The following is a 19436-nucleotide window of genomic DNA, read 5'->3' as shown; positions in this document are numbered from 1 at the left end:
CCCACAATTCCTTGTGGACTGAGCATGTGCATGTCTCCTTTCAGTGGATTTTCTTAAAGGGGTGGTTCAGGATTTTCAACATTGGACCTCATTTTCAAGTGAGCCTGTTTGTCATTCATCAGTGGAGACCGTTTTCAAAAAAATTCATCCAGTCCTTACTTTTGGATAGTTCGCTGGTGCTAGGCTAGCGCGAGTCAACGGTAGATGCGTTAGCCTGCCATTAAAAAGAGTTTTACCCACTCCACAGTACACCAAAAGCAAATCAATTATAACGCCAGACTACCGATATAAATGTCTGTTGAGAGAATAATGTTAGAAATCAAACTACCCTTTCATCGCATTGCAATAGTTATACTTTGTTCCCTGTGTTTATTAGCACAGTCTACAGCAGCGGCGGAGTGATATTAAGTTACCTAGGCAACCGAGACTCCTACTAGCTAGCTAGACGTCCCGACTGTAGTGCGCTTCTTTTCTGTGTTTACTTTTCGGCGCAGTACTAACCGGAGCAAAGTAAAATTCCGCCACTGCTGAGAAACTAGTTCCTGTAAATGTAATGCGATCATTGAGATGCAAGTGTAGTTTGAATTCTAACATTATTCTCTCAACAGACATTTACATCGATAGTCTGGCGTTATATAATTTATTTGCTTTTGGTGTACTGTGGAGTGGGTAAAACTGTTTTTAATGGCAGGCTAACGCATCTACCGTTGACTCGCGCTAGCCTAGCACCAGCGAACTATCCAAAAGTAAGGACTGGATGAATTTTTTTGAAAACTGTCTCCACTGATGAATGACAAACAGGCTCACTTGAAAATGAGGTCCGATGTTGAAAATCCTGAACCACCCCTTTAATAAGATGTTTACAAATTTTCGATTGCGACATTAACATGACTCAATACTAATCAGAATATTGCCAAAATCTGAGAAATATTACAATTGTAATGTGCATGTAAACGGGATGAGTTGATACTCGCTGCTGCAATCTGTATCCTGACATGCATTCTAATGCTTTGTAATGCTTGTCATTTCTTTTTCTCCCTTCATCCAGGGTTAGGAGTGGATGGTTTGTACAGAGTCAGTGGAAATTTGGCCATCATACAAAAACTGAGATTTGCTGTTAATCATGGTATGCCCTTCCACCATTTCACACCCTCGCTGATTTATATATAACAGATTACTGGATAAATAAACTGATGATTTGTGTCACTATGATCCACATAAATACAGATGAGAAAGTGAATTTAGGGGACAGTAAATGGGAGGACATTCACGTGACCACTGGAGCTCTGAAGATGTTTTTCCGTGAGCTACCAGAACCTCTGTTCACCTTTGCTTTCTTTAACGACTTCATCGCTGCGATCAGTGAGTGGACACCAATATTTGAGACACAGCTTTTTAGAGAGAGATGTTTCTTGCACATTTAACACTTTTGTGTGCGTTTTTCGTGTAGAAATGCCAGATTATAAGCACAAAGTTCAGACGGTTAAGGATGTGATGAAGCAACTGCCATGGCCCAACCAAGACACCATACAGGTGCTCTTCAAACACCTGAAGAAGTGAGTATTAAAGGGGAGGGAGACAAAATAAATACTCTAGAAGACACGTAATCATAAATGGAAATAATTAGGTAGTTTATAATTAGAAAAATGCTGAAACAGTTTTAGATAAAGTGTATGTCATGTCAACTGCCCCTGTGTTTATAACCTTTTTCTCTCTCTGTAGAGTGATCCAGCATGTCGATGAGAACAGGATGACCACCCAAAGTGTAGCCATCGTGTTCGGCCCAACGCTCCTGCGCCCGGAGACAGAGACAGCAAATATGGCCGTGCACATGGTCTACCAGAACCAGATTGTTGAGCTGATTCTTATGGAATATGAGACCATATTTGGCAGGTAGGTCACATGCATAGGAACCCTTTGACCAAATCCCACCGGGCCAGAAGACCAAACAGCCCATTGACTGCCTGTCTGAAAACTGAACACGTCTTGGTATGTTTACATGAGAGGAAAAAAATTCACTATTCTGGCTTCAACAAACTGTCAAATCCTTTCTCATATCTTTATTGGACTAAATTATTGTCATGGTTTTTGCCTGGATGTTGTGTTATTTTTACATATACCAAAATCCATGGACTATGTCATTTTTGGATTTGGTTCAAGCAACAAGGGCTTGAAATATGGACATTTTTATGTCTTGATTGAAAGCCATGTTGCTTCTGGGAGAAATCTGATGCTTCATTTTAGATTTCCATTCACTACTAGTATTACATTTTGCGTGACATATTTCGGTGGCAATACTGTAATACATTTTGGAGTGACACGTCAACAGATTGACATATTAGATTTTGCATCACATCTTTCCGTGGTAATACCGTAAAACATTTTGGAGCGACACGTCAACTGATTGACTGACATGATAGACATGGATTTTACCTTATATTAAAACTCAAATTTCTGCGGAAATGGATTTCATTCTGATCTGGACTGCTGGAAGTGACCTCTGAGATGACCACTGCTGGGAAACACTGGAGTTATTTTGTAGACTTCCTAAATTCGGACACACTTTTGTTTGAGTATCAGCCTCCTTTGCCCTGATTATCAGTCCAAAGTCAAAGGATTCATAAACTCTTGCGGGATGCAAATATATGTCAGGTATATTTCATGCTGTGTGAGTGCATCTGACCGTCTTGGCCCTTAGAGAGACACTTGAATAAGATGTGTGCAGGACACATTTAACCCTGTGAGGACATAATATTCACTACCGTTCCTGACCAGACCCGTCTTGCAAACTTACAGCATTTAAATAACGAGTTCAGAATGCTTTTGGCAAAATACCATGTGAAGATCTTTTATTAGAGAGATAAGTAAAGGGAGAAATTGTGAGTGGGTTGAACTGGATTTCTCTTTGTAAATATGTCTGACAGACATACTACATGTGTATTTGTATGTATGTGTGTGTGTGTGAGGATTAAAAGAGCACATGGAGGTAAAGGCACCACAATTGTATTAGAGACTGGTTTATTAAAATGTTTTAATAAGAATTAAGATGGTTATTTGGTTAATAGCTGTTGAATGTAATTCATCAAATGTTCTGCTTTGTTGCAGAGCTTTGTCTTGATCAAAATAAAGTTGACAAGGCAAATTGGTCATCTTGTTGAGTGTCATTACTCTCAAAGTTTCTCCACCAGGGGGCAGAAAACATCACAGTAACACTGTTGTTTTGCTTTACATGTGTTGACATGAACATTGTCACATAAAATATAACTACGGGTATATGAACCTACTCTTTACTCCTACCTGATGAATATTATGAATTTGATCAAAGCATTTTTGTAAGGCAGCTGTATAAAGAAATGTTCTGATTCAGACTTTTGTCGTTTGTTGCTGTAAATGCAATTTTTTTCAAAAGTGAGAATCTGAATGATTGAACCCAGAACATTTCTTTAATGCTGTTGATACATTGACAGATTATATTTTTATAGGTAAAGATGCAAACTTACCATGTAAAGACAAAACAGAGATGTAATCAGATGCAGTTTGTTCGTTTCATCTTTGATTTCTTGTTCTAGCACTCCCTTATTTCACACTAAAATGAGTGAAATGCTATTTTACTCCAAATATTCTCTCGTCTAATGGGGAATTTTCTTTTTCTTTGGGGGAAAGAAACTCACAAACAGTGGATGCTGTGTCAGTTTCTGCTTTTTAAGTTTTTAAGAATTATAGGCTTGTTTAATTTTGGGTCTAAGTTTTATATCAAATCCTAAACGTCTTCCTGGATACCAACTATCGTGTGAAAATTTAGAAATAACATTAAATATTACCATGCTTTCACTAAATTTGCTTGAGAATAAATAAGTAATTAAGAAATGACCTGGTGCTTCACTTCATTTTATTGTATGGGGCATCAGAAAAGGAAACAAAGGAAGAAAAATCTTACAAGTAGGTTCATCACCTCGTGGAATATGTGACATTTACACACACAATGCAAAGTTGGCACAAATGAAAATAAATGTAAATGAAATGGGTTGACTGATTTTGGTTCCAAAATGGCAATTTCAACACCAGTACAACAACATGAATCCATGCTCTTCATCACAGGTTTAAGGGTCATTTACTATTAGTTACCGTGAAGCTGTTGGAAAAGGTTCAGGGTTTAATAAAAAAACAAAACAATGGGTGCAAATGTCTGCCTGATTGACTTTCTGTGGTAGTATTAAAAAATAACTTGACGTTATAAAACTAATACTGTTCAGTTTGGATTTATATACTGTATATCAGGGTTTAACCTCCTTCGTGGCACTGAAATTCAATCTAAAATACATTGTGTTAAACTACAACATTGTGTATTACACACGCAATAAATAAAGCAATACAAAAATAAGACGTATATAAAAAGGTTCTACAAATGAAACATTTGTCAGTGACAATAATACTGATGGTATTACACAATATACACATGCATAAACACAAAGAATAAACATTTTGAAATACATTGAAATGAATAATACTGTAAGGTCTGCTCAGACACAATCAACTAAAACATATTAATTCCTATGCGCCTCTTCCAAAGTGCTGCTTTAATTGTGCACTTCACAGTCATATCACGTACGGTCCGTATTTGTCGGATGACTTTAGGATGATACATTTTGTGTAGTCTATAGATCCATGAACCTTGGAAATCTTAACAGAGAGAACACCTAGATGAAGAATATGGATTTCCTTATCAATACAATCCTATGGCGAGGAGAGAGAACAACTTTTTTTTTCGGAGCGCAAGGTGAAAAGTTGTAACAGCTTGAAAGTGCGCCATTTTGATTATCACAGGTAGATGGCAGTGTTACAAACTTTAATATTTTTGTACATTTATCAAATCTGTTGGGTTTTTGACCAGTGTTGACATATATAGTTTACCTTTTATGTTCTTGGCCAGCTGACTAAAGTCTAGATTGTCCAGTGTGACTGTGGAGCACTATTTTAACATTTGTGAATGGCACTTACAGCTTGGCGGTCTTGCATAAGGCTGTGGGTGTGCAGTTCCTTAGAGCATCACCTATGAACACAGACTGACACGCTACAACATAAAGCCACACAAAGATAAACGAAATAACAGATGAAACTGCCTTCGAGGTTGAAATGAAAAACCCATTTTTTTCTGACTGACGGTTTTTGTTTTCATATGGTGTCATGATTGTGAAAAGTATCTATACAAATGTTTTTTTTTTTTTTTTTTTTAACAGTTACCGACAAACTTTTTGGAGTGCTTATTACAAAACATGTTTTCTCAATAGAATTACAATCTAATTTGAATTATTGATCAGTTGAGTAGTTCATTACAAGTGAACAATTCAAATTATATCAACAAAGTGATTCAATTGTTAAATGACAAGAAGCATTCCTATGAATATTTCCATAATTAATTATTTGTATGATATTGAATCATTAATTCTTAATAACGAAGTGCAATCTAATTTCCTTCATAAGGCAGACAAAACAATCACATGGGAAAATGAGGCAATGCTAACAACAGATTGCCTGTTTAACAAGACAAAAATACTGAATGGTATTTTAAACTTGAGGCATTAAGAATCTGGTAAGTCTCACAAAGAAATGCCCAGGTCATATTTCACACCAAAATAAAAATAAAGAAAGTTGAAAGAAAATTATATTTTGCGTGAAGAAAATATTCATGACAATTAAGCATGAAAACCATCCTGTCTGAACAGTTTTTCTTTTTTGTTTATTAACAATTTTATTAACAAAAGTTTATTAACATAATCATGAATTAAAATATATGGCATAAATTAAAAGCAGTGTATACATACAATTGTTCTTTATAAATGATGTAGACTTTTGAAAATGGAGTGTGTTAAATTGTCTTCAAGATAATGCCTGCGATGGTCCTAAAAATAGGCCTAATTTTCTTTATGCAAAATATGATTTCCTCATTTTTTCTTTTGATTTTTGGAGTGAAATTATGACCCTTTTGTGAGAATCACCCCTGTAAGTAAACCAGTTATACCTGCAGTGCAGAATTTAGTTTTGTTTCTGAAAACTTTAAAATACTGATTTTCGTAAACTTCATTGGCAAATATAAAGGTATAGAAATCTGACTGTACAGAGCAACAAAAACACATGAACACTGAAAATTTGACATACCGAGGTCGGTTCAGTAACGGAACAAAGCGAAACAACTGAAAAGTCCTATGAAGTCTAGTTGAGTTGGAGTTTTTGCTTCTCCTTTTTTTCCTTGTTATACTCAAATACTTTTTTGTTTTGTTTTTTAAACAAGGAAATGTTGTTTTGTAAATCAGGCACACCCGGGTTTTATACACAGTAAAGAGCTGAAACGGTTTCCATAGCAACCGACGATTAGTTTGATGAAGAGCTCATCACCTCTTTCAATAGTCCCACGTGAGTGACAGAAAGAGGAGCGTTCGTTCTTCAGTCCTCGACTGCCATCTCTGTGTTTCCTTCATTTTGAGTGAGAACTGTGTCCTCTGCACTGCCTGAAACCTCCCTCGATTCCTCCGTCTCCACAGCATCCTCAGTTTCCACGGTTTCCTCGACTTCCTCCTCCAGAGTGTCAGTGTCTCCAATCTCCACCTCCATAACCATTCCTCCTTCCTCTGTCTCTTGCTCGTCGTGTCCTCTGTCCTGCTCTTCCTCTTCCCCGCTCTCCTCCTCATCCTCGTATTCCTCTCCTACTCGCACCACTCTGATATCGCTCATGTCCAGAGCGGATAAATCCTCTTCTTCCTCCTCCTCCTCCTCCTCGTCCTCTGCGTCGCTCTCTCTCTCGTCTGAGTCGAGGTGAGAGGGAGGAGTGGAGGTGCTGATCTGTTCTGGCAGTTCATGAGTGTCCCTCTTGCAGTAAGAGTATCGGTGGTTCATGTGCTGAGAGTAAGAGCCCGAGTGAGAGAAGCGTTTGCCACACTTGTCACACTGGTAGGGCTTCTCTCCGGAGTGTAGTCGCGTGTGCTCGATCAGGTGGTGCTTGTGTTTGAACGCCTTATTACAGATGGCGCACTCGTGAGGTCGCTTACCTGGGAATGATAACGCAATATGTTGAGTTTACCATAAAGGGAGAACAGATTAACAGGTACAGTGGCTGCAAAATGTAGTAATGTCACTGTGTTAGATCATGGTGTTATATATATTATATATATATATATCTCCCACACTGCCCAGCCCCCCAAAAAAGTTGCTGTTTGGATTTAAATAGGCAAATGATCAATAATTGGATCATTTATTGCAGTGATTATGATGTTTCTAACATGTTATACGTTTGGCAACAGTTCTTCTAGCCCTAATTGATAGTGTGTAGCTTTAATTTCTTAAACAACCATTTAGAAAGACGTATGATGGCCATATTCCAGGATGACAATGTCAAGATTCATCAGGCTCAAATTGTGAAGGAATGTTTGGGAGGAGCATGAAGAATAATTTTCACACATGAATTGGCACCTCTGAGTCCAGACCTTAAATTCATTGAAAGTCTTTGGGATGTGCTGGAGGAGACTTTACAGAGTGTTTGACTCTTGGATTGCCAATACAAGATCTTGATCAAAAGAAAATAAATAAATCTTGTATTGACAAGGCAAGAGTCCAGCACTTTGTAAAGTCTGTAAATGTCTAATACCAACTATTGGAGGATACATCAGTGCATCAATAGTTTCAATATTTTACTTTTATACATTTTGCAGACAATTGCATCCAAAGTAACTTATAGAGCAATAAAGGTTTATATTTATTATTAGTAGTAGTAGTATTTTTTATATCAGCATTGTTTTTCTTGTAAATCAAACCCAAGACCAATGGAGTTGCAAGAGGTTGCCAGCAGTTGATCTACAGGTATATTTTGTTTTCTAATACTATATTAATACCTTTTCCAGTGTCCAAATGCTGTAAATCTTGTGTGGCTTTACATACCCGTGTGTTCATACTTGTGTCGCAGCAGTGAGCTGCTCTTCTGAAAGATTTTGTCACACAGATCACAGGCGTACAGGCCCCCGACAGTCTTCCTCCTCTTCTTCATGAGAGGTGAATCTTCATCGTTCTGGTCCTCTACCCCTGACACGCAGTCAGAAGCGATGTCCGGGACCTGCTGAGGGAGAGAAACACAGAGCGAATGAGTCTGGAATGATGTTCTGAAGAAAGGTACGTGCAGACCTTAATGTTTGTGTGTATTTGTTGTGCTTACCGGACAGTTGTTGAGTATCACCGTCCCCTTCGTGTCTGTCGAGACACTGTCAGGGGTCTTGATGCTGGAGTTGGTGGTGTAGGTGTAGGTGAGCTGAGGAATCAGGATGGTTCGTTTGTTACCGGATATTGCAGTGCCGATGCACGGAACACCACCTGGCTCTGCTATGGCAACCAGTGTTGGCAATGACGCTGTCATGATGTTTAATTGACCTGTGGTGCCCTGTGTCACATAGATGGTGTTTCCTGGCAACGGTTGCTTCTTGAGGCAGGTGAGGTTGAGCGGCTCCTTTTGAGTGGAGACCGGCAGCTTAGTGGTGGTGCTGGGTTGAGTTGGGCTGGACTTGGGGAGTGAGAGGTCTAGCGGTTCAGACTGCAGATCCTCCTCTACGTCTTCTGTCTTTACAATGACGAGATCATCGGTGGAGAGACTGGCTGGAGGGGAGGCGGGTGAAGCGGCACTTTCATTTTGGGTGTCCTCTGAGGAGTCATCAACGGGTTGAGTGGGAGTGCAGGTGGCTTGAGTTGAGTTCGTTTCTTGAGGCACAGCAGATGGTGTATTTTTCTTGGTCAGACAAAGAAAGTAAGACATTATTAACATGTTTTGGAACAACTCATTCATTTTAAAAGGCATCATTAGTGGCCACCTTAGAAATAGTTTTTAGGGCTTCACACGCTTATATAATTGCCTTGTGCATTAAGTGAAAGTATTAAAGGGATACTCCACTTTTTTCGGAAATATGCTCATTTTACATCTCCCCCAGAGTTAAACAGATGAGTTTTACCGTTTTAGAATCCATTCAGCCGAACTCCGGGTCTGACGGTACCACTTTTAGCATAGCTTAGCACAGATCATTGATTCTGATGAGTCCAGTAGCATTTCTTTCAAAATGACCAAAGAGTTTCAATATTTTTCCTATTTAAAACTTGACTCTTCTGTAGTTAAACCGTGTACTAAGATCGACGGAAAATGAAAAGTTGCGATTTTCTAAGCCTATATGACTAGGAACTACTCTCATTCCGGCGTAATAATCAAGGAACTGTGCGGCTGTACCATGAGTGCAGCAGCAGGCGTAATGATATGACGCAGCGCCTGAAAATAGGTCTAATAGGTTAGACAAACTTAGTCCCGGTAACGTTGGAAGAAGTTACCGAGCTGGGGACTATTTTCAGGCGCTGCGTCATATCATTACGCCTGCTGCACCCATGGTACAGCCGCACAGTTCCTTGATTATTACGCTGGAATGAGAGTAGTTCCTAGCCATATAGGCTTAGAAAATCGCAACTTTTCATTTTCCGTCGATCTTAGTACACGGTTTAACTACAGAAGAGTCAAGGTTTAAATAGGAAAAATATTGAAACTCTTTGGTCATTTTGAAAGAAATGCTACTGGACTCATCAGAATCAATGATCTATGCTAAGCTATGCTAAAAGTGGTACCGTCAGACCCGGAGTTCGGCTGAATGGATTCTAAAACGGTAAAACTCATCTGTTTAACTCTGGGGGAGTTGTAAAATGACCTTATTTCCGAAAAAAGTGGAGTATCCCTTTAACATGTCTAATAATAATTGTTATAATTATAATGAACTATAATTAAGAAATTATATTATGCTTTAAATATCTGTAAATATATATATTTTTTTAAGTTTGAGGCAAGATTTTTTTAAATGTTTTTCAAAGTAGTATCTTGTGCTCACCAAGGCTGCATTTACTTAATAAAAAATACAGTAATATTGTGACATTGTCATGTTGATATATACAGTGTGTATATATATATATATATATATATATATATATATATATATATATATATATATACACACATATACATACATATATACATACATACATATATACATGCATACATACAGGGTTTGAAATTAACTTTTTCACTCACCAGCCAATTTGGCTACTAAATTTGTAAGTTACCGGCCATTCAGAACTACTTCTAGCCAAATAAATAAATAAACCATATTAACTACATCACAGCTTATATATTTTTTATACAATTTGAATTTCATACATTCATTTCTTATTCAACCAAAATTCTGTCTAGCCATCTCCTCCCTTCCCTTTTCATTCTCATCAGCAAAAATTTATTTTTGATGAAACATCAAACACCATGCAGAACAAAACAAACCTGTGGTCTCAGGATAAGCCAGGGTCTGCTAAAATTGCAGGATGTTAGAAAATTACAATGTCTTTTCTGTTAACCAAATGCTCAAATGTCCTCAGAGCTCTCATCTTCAGCTGTTTCAGTAAGGAAGTGCTGTTTTTCACCTCTGTCTTTGCGTGTGAACTGTGTGAACTCTGGTCTGTGGGAAGTATCGCCACATTATTGTTTTTTTAATTTAATCTTCACTATTGCTTCAGTGCAAATAAATCGTGCGCCGTCGCCGTTATTTGTTGCGTTGATTAAGGTCTTTTCTGAATAAAAGATTTATTTCCAAAAACCTTTTGATATAATTGAATATACATGTATTCTGTGTTTGTATTTTTAGAGTTTAAAATATTATCATAACTTTTCCGAGCTTTATAGAAAATCATATAAGCTTATTTATTCATGAATCCATGTTAAATAGAAATAAATGACTCATTATTGTATCTATGTTTAACTTTTACTTAATTCCACAATTATTTGTGTTCATAACAGCCCTAATTTGTCAACTTACCTCTTTGTCGTTTTTCGGGTTGCTTGCACCCTGGAGCAATATCCTTTTCGAGCGCATCTTCTGGTACCACTTGCTGACCGCCTCTAGAGGTAACTTGACAGTCTTGGCCACCTGTGCCAGCTGCCTGTCAGTAGGGTCTGGGTTCTGACTGTAGGCCTTCAGAAGAGGGAGGAGGCGTTCTGCTGCTCCACTCTTATCCTTATCCAGCAGAGAGGTGAGAGAGATAGTTGTAGGCGACGCTTTGGCGTCACTGTCTAGCGAGTCTGCGAGCTTCCGTTTACTCTGGGAGCTGTCACAAACCAGACATGTCGCATAGTTATGGAAGTTATCTCCGCAGGCGACGCCACTGTGAACCGTTACAGAGTGTGAGACTGCATCAGTTGTTGCTGTTGTTTGTTTCCCTTCTTCTTTATTTCCATCTGTCTGCATCTCTTCTTTCTCTCCTTCACTCTGCATATCAGTCTCGATCTTGGACGGAGAGTCTGGTTCGGTTTTGATTTTGATTTCTGGTGGTGCAGTCAGGTTTTGTGGTTCACAATTATCCTCCACCGAACTGGTATTTTCAGTTGTCTCTTTTCTTTCTGCTGCTGGTGTGTTTGTAGTTTTGTCTGGGGTTGATTTCATCTCGGTGCCCTGCGTGTTGGGATTGGCGACAGGCATTTGTCGAACCACAAGGCTCTGCGACCCATCTGCCCTCCTCACTAGCAGTAAAGTTTGCTGGGTGAGCTTAGGTTGTGCCGCCCGAGCTTGGACCAACCTGGCGGCCTGCGCTGGCGTTATCTTGATGATAGATGGCGGTTTGCTTTGGACTGGTTTAATTATGTTTACCTGTGTAGGTTTAGGTGTACCTGATGTTTGGGTTTCAGTCAAGTTGGACTGTACCGAATTAAGCTGGATCACTTTTGGCTGTGCGATGTTAGATGCTGTAGATTTTGGTTGCGCCATACCGGTTTGGGTCACTGTGGGCTGCATCGTGTTCACTTTTACTCCCTTGAGTTGTGGGTCTAGCTGGGGGTTGTAGTTGATGATAATTTTGGTATTTCCATCTTGTCCCACAACCGGTAGAGAGATGGCGGAGATCACTTGGGGCTGTCCCTGCTGTGGCTGCAACATGACAGCTTGCGTCTGCGCTTGGCCTATGATTTTAGCATTTGTTCCATTTGCATTACCACTAGTCAACACCTGCCTGCCCTCCATCGCAGCGTTCAGCGCATTCTGTAAGTCACTAAGGTTGATGCTGATTGGCTGGACCAGCCCGACAGTGGGCAGGACCAAGGTTTGAATGACGCCTTGCGGAGTCACTACCCCGTTGGCATTTGTGCCGGCTATTGTAGGTGTTGCTGGCGCAGATTTGGGTTGGTGTTCAACAGGCTCCTGTTTGATCTGTTTTAGGGGGAGCTGCTCTTGCAGAGGCTTGTTGGTAATTTCCACCTTCTCCCTCAAAAGGATTTGTGTGGGGCGAGAAATGGTAAGAGTCGTTTTCACTCCAGGTGCGCGAGGCAGGCCGTTGACCGCTTTGGTCACGCTCGCACACTTCTTACTGCTGATGTGAGAGCTGTAGGACCCCGAGTGAGAGAAACGCTTCCGACAATTAGAGCATTCATATGGCTTCTCACCTGTAGAAACACAGAGATAAAGAAGCTTATGGATTACAAAAGTATATGTAGTCACTGATATACACTACTGTTCAAAAGTAAGTTTGAACTTTCTGTTCATCAAAGAACTCTGAAAAAGATGTATCAAGGTTTCCACAAAGATAATAAGCAGCACCAAATCAGCATATTAGAATGATTTCTGAAGGATCATGTGACACTGAAGACTGGAGTAATGATGCAGAAAATTCAGCTTTGCATCACAGGAATAAAATGCTTTTAAAAAAATATATCAAAATAAGAAACAGTTGTTTTAAATTGTAATAATATTTCACAAGATATTTTACTGTATTTTTTATTGAACAATTGACCTGTTTTAATTTGCTTATTTCATTAACATTCTGAAGGTTATTATGGAAGCCCAGAGGAGAAAAAAGTTACACAATTGCTACTTTATCTTACAATGTAACTTTAAATATTTATTTTATACCGATGTGCAAACAAGCTTCCTTTTTTTTCGTTTCTGAAACATACCAAAAATCTTAAAAGATGTTTCCCTCAGATGTTGAAACTAAACAGTGTGAAAATGTCTGCGACTGTACAAAGATCATAAATATTAAATTAGGCACTTGTCCTTTTTCATAATTGGTGGTCAATTCTCTATAACAATCATTTACTGTATAATATTTGCTAATACGTTAACCCTTCTCTGGAACAGGGTTTCATAGTCTAGGGTTAAAACTGGTTGACTTAAAAGTGGGTGGGTTTAATCTGGATTTACAATGACTTTAACAAGGGTTATATCAGAATCATTTCTGTATTTAAGTTGTGCCGTGGCTGGCAACTGACCGCTGTGAATGCGCAGGTGCTCCTTCAGGTGATGTTTGTATTTGAAGGCCTTGGAGCATTCTGTACACTTAAACTTTCTGTTTCCGCCCGACTGAGAAATAGTCCGCTGAGAAAAGAGACAGGAAAACGTTTGTTCCTTCAAAGTAGTTTGAGTCAACATGTGACTGTGAACAAGAGCTCTGTGTCATTTCCTCTGCAGAGGTGTGAACATCACGAAGGTGTGAGTGCTGCTTGTACCTGCTCTCGGACGTGTCTGTGTGCGGTCATGTGACGGACGAGCTGCGTGCGGTAGGTGAAGGTGTAGCTACAGAGGGAACAGCAGTAGTTGTCATCGCCCTTTTCATGCCGTAGTTTAATGTGTTCTTTCAGCGACGTATGCCGCTTGTAACCGCGGGAACAGTGAGGACAGGTGTGCAGTTGGGAGAATGCATCAGGAGTACCTGACAGAGAGAGAGTAGTAATCAATCAATCTATGCATTCAACTGTAGAGGAAAAGCTGATGGCAATTGAAGGAAAGACTAAAAAATAAAAAAAAACTAGATTGGTACCGTTCTCATCGTGGACCCCTCGTTCTGGCGTTCTCTGATGCTCCTCCTGGGCGTCTGAGTAAATAGGCTCAGTTTCCGTCTGCTTTTCCTCACCGGCCACTTCATTATCAGCACAGTCTTCCTCATCAGTGACACACTCCTCTTTCAAACACACACAGGCAGATTAGATCAACTAAAACGCACACAAATACCCTCTTCTCAGCTTCTGTTTCAGCATCAAATATATGTGCATTTTTATTTGAAACACATATTGTGATACACAAAAACAAGGTATCTGAAGGGTTTTTTAAGAGGTGCACAAATAAAATGAATACCATATGTGATTTACGTGCGGGGTAGAGCAACCAAACCATAAAATGACTGTAAAAACAAGGATTTAAATAACTCTTATCTTATTCTCCTAATTGTTTAGATTTTTATAATGCACATTAACTTCTTTTAGATCCACTGGCTGAATGAAAATGAAAATTCACTCTGACAGTAGGTGGCGCTTATAGGGGTACAGCAGAAACACAGAGGATACCCTGGTAACCCCTGTATACAACAGAGCTGTACTTTTTAGAAACGCAATGATTTTGCAGGTATGATATAATGACCATTAGGTAAACATTAGCCGCTTTCCGACCGGAGGAACCTTTTCACAGTTCCTAGAACTATTGGCTAAAGTACCCGGATGTCGGCGTGTTCGCACCGCAGGAACTAGGAACGATTTTAGTTCTAGGAACTCCATTTGTAGGAACTAATTTAGGTCCTACTTCAGAGTAGGGTCTAAACCAGCACTATAGGAACTACCCATGACGTTAGTGTACGCTGATTGGCCGAACGCACGCGGAACACCAGCACCCGCCATTTTTAAAACAACTATAATGTAAACACACAGATTATAGCCTATATATTTACTCCAGAAACTAACTATACAAACATGGAAAACAGTGATAGATGGGTCTCTAAACCTTTATGCTGAAGAGAAAATCCAACGCAACTTTGAGGGGACCAAGTCAAACATGATTATGTTTATCTGCCCAGCTAGCGACACTGGACATCAACCACACGGCATAAGCTAATAACCTTTTTTTCATATACTGTCTACTTTCTATAACAGTTCTATCTAATAACATATTAAACAGTACTGTGTTAGACAGATCGCTAACTAATAAACACAGAGAATGCGAGCATTGTTTGCTCTGGCGTTCTCAGCGCCACCAAAATAAAGGTCCGTCGCGCCGTCAAAATAAAAGTCACTGTGCTTGCGTCACTCCCTTACCCCTCCTACCAGTTCCTATGGCCACTTGGCCAGTGCGAACGCAAACAGCAAAACCGAGTTTGGGGGAGAGTAGTTCTTAGAACTGTTTAGAAGTGGACAGTTCCTAGAACTAAGTTCCTGTAACTACTTGGTCGGAAAGCGGCTATTGTCATAATTCATCAACAGTAGATCATAAGCAAAAGCTTGGCATAAATGCACGGTATTCACTGAAACCGCAAGTCTGTATAATGCACAACAGTTTTACTTTGAAACATGCAGTGCTCACAAATAAATTATAGCCTTTTGAGGTTTAATATTCACATTAAGCCATATTGTGATCCTCATGAAATGATAATTAAGACCGTTCTAATACCGTTCAAGACTTTTTTTATTGCCTTAAACTTTTATGGACCCGTGGGACACCAAAAAAAAAAAAACCTGACTGTGGCCTTAAGACTTAAGTGAAACACACATTGGTTTAAATGGAAACGGTGTGACATACACTGACACAGAATTTGTATGTTGGATGGTAACATAGCAGTTTTTTATACAACAATGTATTAATATTTGACCGGGAAATGGGCCAGTAAGGCGTAATAACGACCTTAGAGAGCGAAATGAGCTCACACACACCTGTTCCAGCCATCCTAGCCCTAACACACTCTCACAGACATGTCAGCCAAAATAATTTCAAGATCTTTCCATGACAAGAAGGCCCAAGTGCCCAAATAAGCCTTAAGATGGCAACCCGAATATGAAACTATAAACTTGTTTGATATATTCTGATCCCATCACTCCTGTTTCTCCCTGTTGTCCCAAATATCTCTTGCTGTCTTTTCTTAGGGCTGTAATACACTCTTCTGGCTTTGTAAATGGTAACAGAGAAAAACTGGGCATCATACACTAAACAATTGAGGATCGCACACTACCAGACTTTCAAGTTGTTCCGAACACAACAAACTCATGCAGAAACGCGCCTTGTTTCTAGAAGACGTGTGAAAAATGAAAACATGTTTTCTAAAATCAGCTCAAAATATCTAACCTGTTTGGTTATCCTCTGATTGGATGGAATCATAGTCTGAAGCTAAAAACTTGAGCCTGTGCCCATCATACACTACATGATTTTGTGTGAAATCTGTCAACTCCACCTGCCCAAAATTTGCAGACTGGCTCAACTAGCGTCAACTCATCCATACTGCAAGTTGGCGCAAAAGTCGCGTAGTGTAATCCAGCCTTTATATTGATAAAAGCCTATGAAATTAACAGAAAAATAAAAGTGTGTTGCACTAAACTGACCTTTGACCCTTATTTCTTGTATTGAAGCATCTGGCCCCAGGCTGCCATCTGTTGAAAGAAAACAAAAACAAATCTATTACTTCCTTGTTTTGATGAAATCAGTGTACTATTAAAACAGCAGCTTTCGTTTCTGCTCTGATAGCCGCAAGATCACGGTAAACACCGTGAGTGTGTGTTAGAAATCAGGAATGGTGAGAGAACATTGTGTTTGGTACGTTTTTCGTCTTCAAACCAAATTTGGGTCTCCAGTGAACAAAGTTTAAATCCAGTCTGGCTAGTGCGCTTCCCATGTTTACTCATTAGATCAGTAGGCGGCATTTTGTGGTTGTGTTGAACGCGTTCGACCACATGAGCGTTTACACTACGAAAGCAATCCAGTTCAATGTGTTTTCGACGACCTCTGGAAGTGGTCAAAAGTGAACAAGCTCAAAATGTTTTAGACCCCGTTTACACCTGTATTTAACGATCAAAACACATCTTAATACCAAGTGTAAACAGATTATGTACCAGTTAAGGCTGTGACACACAAAGCCGACGTCAAAGAACTAGCGGTGACAAAAGCTAACCGTGTTGTTACCTCGCGTTGGCTGCGTCTCGGCCAAAAAGCTGCGCTTGAACACACCAAAAGGACTACAGGCAACTGTCAATAGCATGTGCGTTCTGTGCCTGCGTGTAGGGAAATAACTGTCTATATCAGCAGGTATCAATAGTCGATATTCATCATTCAAAAAGGGAAACTGAAGCTAAGACTGCAGATATACAAAGCAGCGCTTGCTTATCATTTTGAAAATCAATCATGCTGATCACTTTCTTCATTCTAAATTCTGGAATGCTTAATTATGATACTTAAAATTAGAACAGCCTTCTGTCTGTGCCGCTTGCTAATCTGAACAGCCAATCAGAGTGATCTCTCTCACCGATGGCCCCGATACCAATTCAACATGCTGAAGGAACATGCTTGAGGGAACTCCCGCTGATGTGAGAAACACACCTCCAAAAACTAGCCCTTCAGACACTCACCGATGGCCGATCGTCGAACATGCTGTGGTAAGATGTTATCTGTCAAACATCAATCATCCTTATTCTTGCAACTTTGTCTTATTACATAAATCCTTCAAATGTTTAGGTTACAATTGCATCCATTTCTGAAAACTTGACGTTTTGGTTTGTAACCAAAATAAATGCATTAAGTTTCTAATCTCTTGTTTGTTTACTCACCGTCCTGTGTGCATGTGTCAGAGAGCTGCTGTGCTGCTTTGAGCTGGAATACTGAGGACTTTTGGTCAGGATCGTCAGCAATACTGTCCTCCTCCACAATGTGCAGTTTGTCTTCATCATCTGAATCTGAGGTAGCCTCCGGCACACTGCTAAAACTCCTCACTACATAACAGAGAGAGAGAGAATGGCCGATTCATTTTAGGATCACAGATGTTCCAAAGGCAAATTAACAGTGATATTCATACTCTCCTTTATCTATTGGCCATGTTTGATGCTGTTAAAACACGCGCACATATGTTTGCAAACAGGACACTTCAAGTGGTGATGTCTCTGTAATCAGTAACAGCTGTGAAATCTTTTTTTTTTTTTTTTTTTTTAAACCTAAAATGTAAAATTATTGTGAAAATAGAGGGTTTACACGATCAAACAGGCATACACACACATCCCTTATGAACAAATATATGAGCATGCATACAATAAAGGCAGAATTTGTGCCCTAAAGACAGGAAGTGAGATTTGTCTATTTTTAGATCAGTTTCCTGCAGCCCAGAAAAGCTTTTTACCTGCTGTGTGACATCATCAGAGACACGTTGAAGAAAGGAAAGACGAGCAGTGTTTAAAAGTGTTTTTAATAGCATGTTAGCGCAGATGCAGTGATTTTGACACATGGATCCCATTCCTTTCTCTAAATCCAAGAGCTCTAGTTTTCAAACTGTGCACAAGCATATGAGGTACTGGAAAACTCATCTCTAACGTGTGTGTGTGTGTGTGTGTGTGTGTGTGTGCTTGTGCATACATGTTGGGATACAAAGAATATTTCCAGATGTGCATGTCAAATCTGTGTTTTTAAATGTTTTAAATCTGTGTTTCTATGGAGCTCATCCAGTTTGTTCTACTGGCAGAATTTGAGGATGTCAACAGGAAGTGATGTAAAAGTGATCTGATTGTGCAAAAAACAGTTCCCGTTTTAAGGTTTCTGTTCTCTGAAATGATCTGTGCTAGGTCATTTCACATACCTGTGCATGCAAGAAATGGAAACTATGATTTTTTTTTTGCCATACAGACGGAAAATTCATTCAAAAACCTTCTCTGTTCTACAGCTGATTCAGATCACTGCTGAATGTCTGTCCCATCCTGTGGACAGCTGAAATCACAGTCACTAGAGCAGGTGTGTAGTAATCAGAGATGCTTTGGCCCTGATAAAAATACATTTGAAATTGCAAAAATGCATTTCATTCATTGTTCCAGCCACAATGAGGAGCTTGCGATCGTCTCTGAATCAGAATGGTGGATCTCATCATAATTGTTTTTTAATTTTTTTTAAACAAGACGATTGATTGTTTCCTAGACTCCATGATACAAGCTATACTAATGTTATCTGTGGCAATAAGAGACACTCATAATGACAAAACTGATTGATATGAATCACACCGTAAATTTCTGTCCGTTCTTTACACAAAGCTATAGACCTTAGTCAGGATAGCGCCATATTTAATTTTTGACTGCAATGAAAACGAGGCTGTGAGGGATATAATTGCAGTGCGTGGATTGTACTGTTGTGAAGATTGTTCAGCTGACTAAGCATCTTTCAGAAAAAAAACTAGGGATGCACAATGATATCGGCACAACATCGGTATCGGCCGATAAAAGCTTTAAATGACCATCATCGGCATCGGCCGATATGATCATTTCTGCCGATGAGCCTTGCCGATAAGGTGGCGTGTGTCCTATGTGCACGTGACGACCGTGCTTGAGGGCCAGCAACTTAACATGTGGAGGCATTTCGAGCATGGGCGTCAGTTTGGTATGAGATGTGCTG

The 19436-nt window shown here is 39.5% G+C and overlaps 2 protein-coding genes across 10 annotated transcripts in view; one reads left to right on the top strand and one right to left on the bottom strand.

Moving 5' to 3' along the window:
• Positions 1-2960, top strand: part of arhgap12a (Rho GTPase activating protein 12a) — a 30359-nt gene extending 27399 nt beyond the window's left edge. For all 6 annotated transcript variants that reach the window (XM_084410690.1, XM_084410691.1, XM_084410687.1 and 3 more), the window contains 4 exons: positions 1049-1126; positions 1228-1362; positions 1451-1556; positions 1723-2960. In XM_084410690.1, the coding sequence (XP_084266816.1) occupies positions 1049-1126; positions 1228-1362; positions 1451-1556; positions 1723-1897 (494 nt within the window). In that variant the 3' untranslated portion in view covers positions 1898-2960. The remainder of the gene's footprint in view (positions 1-1048; positions 1127-1227; positions 1363-1450; positions 1557-1722) is intronic.
• Positions 2961-3872: 912 nt separating this feature from the next.
• The window catches only part of zeb1a (zinc finger E-box binding homeobox 1a), a 22355-nt gene continuing 6791 nt past the window's right edge, over positions 3873-19436 (bottom strand). For 2 of the 4 annotated variants that reach the window (XM_084410636.1, XM_084410638.1), the window contains exons 2-10: positions 17618-17779; positions 16400-16447; positions 13861-14001; positions 13550-13752; positions 13313-13418; positions 10872-12487; positions 8201-8764; positions 7930-8101; positions 3873-7043 (exon numbers count right to left, since the gene is read on the bottom strand). In XM_084410636.1, the coding sequence (XP_084266762.1) occupies positions 6442-7043; positions 7930-8101; positions 8201-8764; positions 10872-12487; positions 13313-13418; positions 13550-13752; positions 13861-14001; positions 16400-16447; positions 17618-17779 (3614 nt within the window). In that variant the 3' untranslated portion in view covers positions 3873-6441. Of the gene's footprint in view, positions 7044-7929; positions 8105-8200; positions 8765-10871; positions 12488-13312; positions 13419-13549; positions 13753-13860; positions 14002-16399; positions 16448-17617; positions 17780-19436 lie in introns of all 4 variants that reach the window. The other 2 variants (XM_084410635.1, XM_084410637.1) reach the window with 1 other exon arrangement.

The sequence above is a fragment of the Rutilus rutilus genome (assembly GCF_951802725.1).
Source record: "Rutilus rutilus genome assembly, chromosome: 6".
Taxonomy (NCBI): Eukaryota; Metazoa; Chordata; class Actinopteri; order Cypriniformes; family Leuciscidae; genus Rutilus; species Rutilus rutilus.
The sequence above is the reverse complement of the archived record's forward strand: the minus strand, read 5'-3'. Positions and strand labels throughout refer to the sequence as shown.